General features: G+C 46.2%; 1 protein-coding gene across 1 annotated transcript; it reads left to right on the top strand.

Moving 5' to 3' along the window:
• Window positions 1-1,316: 1,316 nt before the first annotated feature.
• On the top strand, window positions 1,317-7,746 carry LOC114631399 (CD209 antigen-like protein C). The gene is made up of 7 exons (XM_028779727.1): window positions 1,317-1,433; window positions 1,535-1,621; window positions 2,619-2,708; window positions 3,374-3,460; window positions 4,117-4,268; window positions 4,964-5,073; window positions 7,397-7,746. The coding sequence occupies exons 1-7, from the start codon at window positions 1,340-1,342 to the stop codon at window positions 7,545-7,547; spliced, it is 771 nt and encodes a 256-aa protein (XP_028635560.1). The 5' UTR covers window positions 1,317-1,339; the 3' UTR covers window positions 7,548-7,746.
• Window positions 7,747-7,779: the final 33 nt, after the last annotated feature.

Genomic DNA, 7,779 nt, shown 5'->3' with positions numbered 1-7,779 from the left:
GAGAGAGAGAGAGAGAGAGAGAGAGAGAGAGAATCAATAACAACTCAGATGGAGCTGAGTTTTCCCTAGCCTTATCATGTTGCAGTTTCCTAAATGGGCAGCAGAGGGAGCAGTGACCAAATGAATGGCTGTTTGGAGGCTAGGGCTCGCTTGCTCCTGCTACCGCGGTTCTGTTGAATTCCAGCCAGCAGTAGCAGACTGTGTGACTCTGGCAGTTTGAAGAGGGGAGCCTGTGAGGCCAGCTGGGCTATCAGCCTTCCCAGACTGGCCCTGATGCCTCCTGATGCATTCAGTCAGAAGGGACAGGAACACTTCAGCTGTTCTTATTGGCTCAGCACAGGGACTGCTTGTTTGAAATCCCCTCATATCAGAGATGATATGGGTTTTGCAGAACAAATTCAGGTTGTCACATTTGCAAGGCAAACACTGTAGCCCCTGTGCTTTCCCCTCAGCCCTGGGACCCACACCTCTTGATCTTTGGGGTGGTCTCTTGCTTAGCCAGCATGGGAGACTTTGGGGAATAGGTTCTAAGGATATTAAGAGAAATCAAATGTAGGGGCTTCTGTTCTTCTGAGTCGAGGGGCTTGATTGTAACACCTGTCTGAATATGGTCCCCTAGCACACCACCAGTGGGCAAGCCAGGAAGAACAGAGCCCTTCTTCAGTACCCACATATTCCCATAAGAAACTGTATTTTTGCAGTGTATCAGGCTGTGTACATATGGGAATCACTTATATCACTCACAGTTCCAGGTATCAGTCCATCATTGTGGGGAGTCATGGCAACAAGAGCTTGAGAACCAGTCACATCCACAGTCAAGAGCAGAAAGAAATGAATTCATGCTTGCTTGCACTCAGCTCTGTTTTCCACACTTACATAGTGCAGGACCACTATGTCTAGGGAATGGTGTATCTTATAATGAGCTGGATCTTTCCACATCAGTTAACTTAAGACAGTCACTGATGGACATGCCCACAGGACAACCCAGTGTAGACAATCCTTCACTGAGACTCTCTTTCCAGGGGATTCTAGGTTGTGTTAAGTTCATAGTTGGAACTAAGCATCACAAACAGCCTCTCCCAAGTCAGCAGAAATGGACTAAAAGTAATGATGCCTTCAGATCAAGACAGCAAAATTACCAGATCAGAGAGGACCACGTTTCTGGGAATGGTAGAGCCATTACATGACCATCCATTCCAGGAATGCTGGTTGTGTGAAATGGTGTGTCAGAGGCTCTACCACTTCCCTCTATCATCTTCCTTTGACATCTTACAGTTCCTTGTTTTGCTTCCTGACTCAGAATAGATTCAAGGAGTGAGCAACGGTGGATGGTAAATAGATGCCATTGTCTCCAGTGGTCTCTGGCACAGTGGGACAGCAGCGAAAGATGAGTGGCTCCGAGGAAGGCAGAGTACATCAACTGGGCTCCCTGGGTAAGGCTGGGCTTGGGTTCTAGGGACTTGGGGAAAGGTTTCAGTGAGGCCAACTTACATCTCAGTTTGCCAAGGATCTGGCTGACATTCTGTCCATTCAGATGAGGAACACCTGATACCCAGCGGCACCAGATACTCCCTCAAAGGCTTCAGATTTCAACCACCCTGTGTCCTCAAGAAAGCTACAGGTAAAAGGAGTGGGAAAGGACAGGTTTCCTCGGTTGTCTCTGTCCTGGGGAGGGGGGAAATAAAAGTCTGGATCTAGAAGAGTGAGGGAAGAGGAGGATGGAGCCTCGACCTCTGGGTCCTGTGGAGGATGGATGCTGGCCCTGGACTCCTTGGTCCTCTGGGTGGAGGCTGTGGATTGCACTAAAGTCTTAAGGAAGAGAACACTGGGGGTGCTGTGGAGTTGGAGACTGAAAACTGGACTTCACAGTCCAATGGAGGTGGAAACTGACAACAGGATCTTGGATCCTGAGGATATGTAGCTTGAGAGCTAGTCTCCCGGGTCCCATAGAAGTAGATGTTAAAGTCAGACTCTTCACCTCTACTAAGCAGAGATTGTGTTTATATTCCTGGTATTCTACATGTAGGAGATCAGTGTTTATAGAGTCCTGGGTCCTTGGGTGGCTACATCTAGGAGACTGAACTCCTGGGTTGTAGGGAGACAGAGGTTCAAACTGGGTCGTGAAATGTTCAAGGATGAAAAGCTGGGATCTTAAGTCTTAGGGTGATTGAGTCTGGAAGGACTGAACTATATTCTGGAGACATTCATCATCCTGGATCTGGGAAAGGTGGAATATGAGGCTCTGGACTCCTGGGTCTTGGGGTGGTTAAGGCTAAAAACCTAGAATGGTCAGATTCTGGGTCCTGAAGAAGGATATGCTGAGATGTTCCTCGGAGATAGTGGGAAGGAATGTAAGTACTAGGATTTGAGAGACATAGACACTGAGGTTTTGGAAGCTTGGGTCTTAGGAAGAATAAAAAAATAAAGACTGGACTATAAAACTAAGGGAGTGTTAAGTCAGAAAAGAATTTTGAGTCCTAGAAAAGTGAAGGTTGGAACACAGGCAAAATGGATGCCAAAGAGGTTGGAGCTACAGATCTGAAAAGAGGGTACTGGTGTCTATGGATCATAGTTGTCAGGGACACTGCTGTGATAAACTTCCACTGTCTCTTCTGCAGGGTATCTGTGCCACGGTCTTGGCCCCTTTGTGCTGCAGCTGATCTGCCTCACACTCTCTGCTATTCTCCTGCTGGCTATCCTTGTCAAAGGTCAGGCATGTCTGAGGGTTGGGGGATCCCTGGTAAGACTCTTCAGCTAGGTACCAAGGCCCATGAGAGAGGTAGGCTAAAGCTTAGGAACTTTTAGAAAATTCTGAGAGCCCTTCCCACCTCTGGGGTAGAGGAGGGTCTTGGCTCTTCTTCCCTTGGCCATTCCGTTTTCTCTGAATATCAAATTCTTCATCTTCAAGAGATATTGAACCTGCACTTAGAAAGATGGTTCACTGGAAAATCATTTGTCAAAGAAACATGAGGACCTGAGTTTGGATCCCAGAACGTATGTGAAGCAGGAAATGATAGGCATATTTCTGTAACTCTAGCTATTGTGAGATGGGCAACAGAGACAAGAGAATCCTGGAAACTTTCAGGCCAGCTAATCTGGCATATGCAGTGGTGGACAAGAAACCCTGTATCAAACAAAGTGAAAGGTGAGGACTGACACCTAAGGCTGTCTATCCCCTGACTCCTCCAGTATGTGACAGTTTGTCCACCGTCACAAACACACATGTGCATGCACACCCACCTACAGTTTTTAAAAAGAGGTATTAAGCATGGTACTTTGTTTGTTTGTTTGTTTTTAATGCCCCTGGTGGACAAGTTCGGGCCATGGTGTATAAAAAATGTTTAATAATTACAGATTGCTTTTCTTATTACAGTCTCTAATGTTGCCTACTCCCAAGGACAAGAACAGGCAAAAAAGGAGAAGGTATACCAGGAGATGGCCCAGCTAAAGCCTCAAATAAGTGAGTGACTAGAAGGCAAGAGCCCCCAGGGACTCAACAGAGCATCTCCATGTCACATGGGTTGGCTTCAGCTACTACCCAGCTCTGAGCCTCCACATTTTCCTCATTTGATTTGATAACCTTATGTAAAGATAACAATGAGGAGGTGGCAGGATGGTTCGGCAGTTACAACCACTTGCCATCAAGCCTTAAGATCTAAGTTAGCTTCTTGTGACTCCCAAGACGGAAGGAGAGAACCCACTCTCTCAAGTTATTATCTGACCTCCACACATGTACTATGGCATGGGCATAACTACACACACACACACACATACACACACACATAAATTAATTAATTAGCTAATTAATTAATGGTTGAAATTAAGGCAAATGGAAGTTGGTATCCATAGAGAACTGTGCACATGGTTGACATTCAGTTAGCCAAACTGCAAACAAAGATCTATTTTGAACTCTAAGTTTATTCTTCTTCCAGTCTTGAGGAGGTGGTCCAAGACTTCTGGATTCTTGTGGTATGAGGTACCCTCTCAGGGAGTAGAGAAAGGAATGACTTCCTTGGATGCTATGTCTCAGGAACCACTGCTAGGGTTGAGAGCTGAGCAGGCACAGAAATACAGGCATCCAAGTACATGACCATCCTGACCTACCTCCCCCAACAGACCGCCTGTGCCGCTCCTGCTCCTGGGACTGGACACTCTTCCAAGGAAACTGTTACTTCTTCTCCAAGTTCCAACAGAACTGGAACGACTCTGTCACCTCCTGCAGAAAACTGGATGCCCAGCTAGTGGTCATCAAAAGTGATGATGAGCAGGTACATCTGGAGGGACCCAAACTGTTCTAGTACATGTACCTGGCCACAGGCATCTGAGGAGATGCAGTTTGCTAGTTGGATTGTGGATGAGTGCTACTTACTCCACATGAAAAGGGAAGAAAAGAAGAGTAGAAATAAAAAGATACCAAGCAGTGTTTCACCACCACCACCATTATACAGCATCTGAACATGAGTGGGTGCCCTAGGTAACACACAAAATGTAAATGGTTTCTATTGGCACACTGGAAAGCACTGAATGACTTCCTTTATTGGGCTTTTTAAAAAGTCCAATATCTAGCATTTGCCAATTCCTCTCACATAAATGTTGCCATCCTGAAATTCAAGTTACCAATGGGACATCCCTCAATGCAGAGCTCAAAGAAGGTCCAGTGTATGATCAAAAATGAAAAACTGGTACAATCTGACTTCAGCATTTGTACCCAGTGGTGAATTAATCCATCTGGCCATGCGCAGCACCCTTCATAAGGCAGACAGATAGGCAATATTAACGTGTGTCGTGAGAGGAGGTCCAGAGCAAACAGGATACAGATGTGGAAGCCATGAGACCTCGTGGTACCTTGGAAAGCTGAATATCAGACTGCAAGCAGAACTTCCTGCTGAGAGTTAGGGCAGGAGAGCAATACATGGAATACAAGGTATGTAGCCACCACCTGACTGCTTCTCTGTCCCTCCAGAGTTTCCTGCAACAGACTTCTAAAGAGAAAGGCTATGCCTGGATGGGACTGTCAGACCTGAAGCATGAAGGCAAATGGCACTGGGTGGATGGCTCACATCTGCTGTTCAGGTAGATCCAGGGGAAGGGGAGCAGCTTATAGCACTGGGTGGTGTGTCACTTACTTCTGTTACTGTGAAAAAGATAACTTAAGGAAGAAACTATTTACCTGGTTCACGGATCCAGGGGGCATAGTTCTTATGGTGGGGATGGCATGGCAGCAGGAGCTGAGGTAGTGGGTCACATGGCAACAGCAGCCAGGAAGCAGAGAGTAAACAAGTAGGCCAGACTATAAAGCTTAAGGCCCACCCCAGAGATGTGCTTCCTCCAGTGCCTAAAGGTTCCGCAGCCTTCTCGAATGGTGCCAGCTAGGAACCAGCTGTTCAAACACTGAGCCTATGGAAGACATCACACTCAAACCACAATAGGTGGCGTTAGCAAACGTTGGCTAGAGTTCTTTCTTGGATGTGTCTCCATACCCTAGCTCTCTAGCCATAAAAGACATTTACTCATGGGGAAAGGAGCTCTTCATGACCATATGCTGATAAGATGCCAAGTGCACGGAAATCCACAGTCAGAGATGGAGGAGGGATTGCAGCCTACAGGAGTCATTTAAATGTAGTATATTAACAGAAAATCTATGTGATAGTGTATTCTCATTGCTGTAACTAAACAGCTGATAAAATCAATGTAAGGAATGATTAATTTGGCTCACAGTTTGAGGGTACAATCCATGATGGCAAAGGCATGCTGGCAAGAGCTTGAGGAAGCTAGTCACACTGCAGCTATAGTCAGGAAGCAGAGGAAGAGAAATGAATGCTTAAAAACAAGCAGAATGAAACAGACCCAGCCTATTTTCTCTATTGTATGTGTATACATGTGGGGTGTACACGTATGTGGGGATGGGTCCATGTGCACAAGTGTGGGGTGAGTTCATTGCACATGTGTAGGGTGGGTGCGTGTGTTCATGTATGGGATGGGTGCATGTGTACATGTGTGGAGTTGGTATATGTGCACATGTGTGAGAATAGGAGCAGAAACCAACCTCTCTTATCTTTGCAGATTGTATTCTACCTGATAGTTTGAGACAGAGTTTCTCACAGAGCCTGGAGTTTGTTACTGAGATAGGCTGGCTGATTAGCAAACTCAGGGACCCTCCTATCTCTGTACCCCACCCTACAGTGCTGGGGTTATAAGCACACAGCTGCTAGATGGGTGTGGGGATCCAAACACAGGTCTTCAAGCCTATGAAGAAAGTACTTTATGTATTAAGCAATCTTTCTAGATCACTACTTTACCCTTTTTATAAACTTAGGTCCCAGCCCATGGAAAAGTGTTGTCAGCATTAAGGCTGGATCTTCCTACCTCTATAATATAATCTAGAAACTCTCTCACAGACATGCAGACTCATCTCCTAGATGACCCTAGATTCTATCAAGTGGATGATTAGTATAAACCACCACTGGTAGTAAACTTTCTTGTCACCATGGGAAACATTACTTGTTATACTCACAGATCCCAAATGCAGGGACAGACCTCATGTCATAGGCATCACAGAAGGAAGTACCTGGTCCTGTCAAAAGCTGTGGGATCGGGGTGGGAGTTGGGAGGTTGAAGGCAAGAACTCTTATTCTGGTGTCCATGGGAACAAATGACTATAGCTGTGTTCCAGGCTTAGGACTGGCCATTATGGAGAATCCATGGGGTTCCAGGTTGGTCCATGCTGGATTTTTCTCCTCTTACACAATTCAGGGCCCCTTGCTTAGGCAGTGGGTGCTCCCACAGTATGTTCAGCTTTTCCACATCTCTTAAATATAACTAAGAAAATCCTCCACAGACACACCCACAGGCCAACCCAATATAGGTAATCCCTAAGACTGTCTTTTCAGTTGACCGTAAGTTGCATTAAGTTGACAGTGAAAGCTAGCCCTCATGTGGTGCAACCATGAGGACCTGATTCCATCCCCTAAACCCACAAAAGAAAGCCAAGTGTTTGGGGCATGTGCATGTATTCTCAGCACTGGGAAGGCAGAAACAGTGGACCTGATGCTCACTAGAAAGTTAGTGTAGTAAATTGCATTTAACTGGCACTTATGGTTTTAGGGGGTTAGAGTTCATGACCATCATGACAGGGAGCATGGCAGCAGGAAAGCAGGCATACTGCTGGAGAAGTAGCTAAGAGTTCACATCTTAATCCATAAGCACAAGACAAAGACCTAGCTAGGAATGGTGTGGCCTTTTAAAACTGCAAAGCCCACCCCCAGTAACACACCTCCTCCAATAATTCCACACCTCCTAATCCTTCCCAAACAGCTGTACCTACTGGGGACAAGCACTCAAACGTATGAGGCTGTGGGAGCCATTGTCATTCAAACCATCACAATTGGTTTTGCAGTTTCAGGAAATACTGGAACAGTGGAGAGCCCAACAACGATCAGGAAGAAGACTGTGCAGAGTTCAGAGGCGACGGCTGGAATGATGCCCCATGTACAATTAAGAAATACTGGATCTGCAAGAAGTCTGCTATGTCCTGCCCTGAAACATGATATGTCATCTGTCTGTAACACCTGTTGCCAAAATGACCCTGCAGGGTGACTGAACTTAACCTTCGATCTGTGTGTGTCAGTTCCTTCCTCTGTGAATGAAGATCTTAACTACAGCTGTCTCTTCATCTGTCCTCTCCCTCCCTCCCTTCCTCTTTTCCTTCCTCCCTCCTCTCTCCCTCTCCCTCTCCCTCTCCCTCTCCCTGCCTGTATCCCAGATCGGATACAGGCACGT

Source organism: Grammomys surdaster, unplaced genomic scaffold (assembly GCF_004785775.1).
Source record: "Grammomys surdaster isolate TR1022 unplaced genomic scaffold, NIH_TR_1.0 362, whole genome shotgun sequence".
In the NCBI taxonomy this organism is placed as follows: domain Eukaryota; kingdom Metazoa; phylum Chordata; class Mammalia; order Rodentia; family Muridae; genus Grammomys; species Grammomys surdaster.
The sequence above is the reverse complement of the archived record's forward strand: the minus strand, read 5'-3'. Positions and strand labels throughout refer to the sequence as shown.

Bases quoted from the DNA above. Each gene is read 5' to 3' on its own strand.
- LOC114631399 (XM_028779727.1), top strand. From the start codon at position 1,340: ATGCCATTGTCTCCAGTGGTCTCTGGCACAGTGGGACAGCAGCGAAAG. The intron at 2,709-3,373 runs GTCAGGCATGTC...TTCTTATTACAG, and splicing joins GCTGGCTATCCTTGTCAAAG to TCTCTAATGTTGCCTACTCC. The intron at 3,461-4,116 runs GTGAGTGACTAG...CTCCCCCAACAG, and splicing joins CCAGCTAAAGCCTCAAATAA to ACCGCCTGTGCCGCTCCTGC.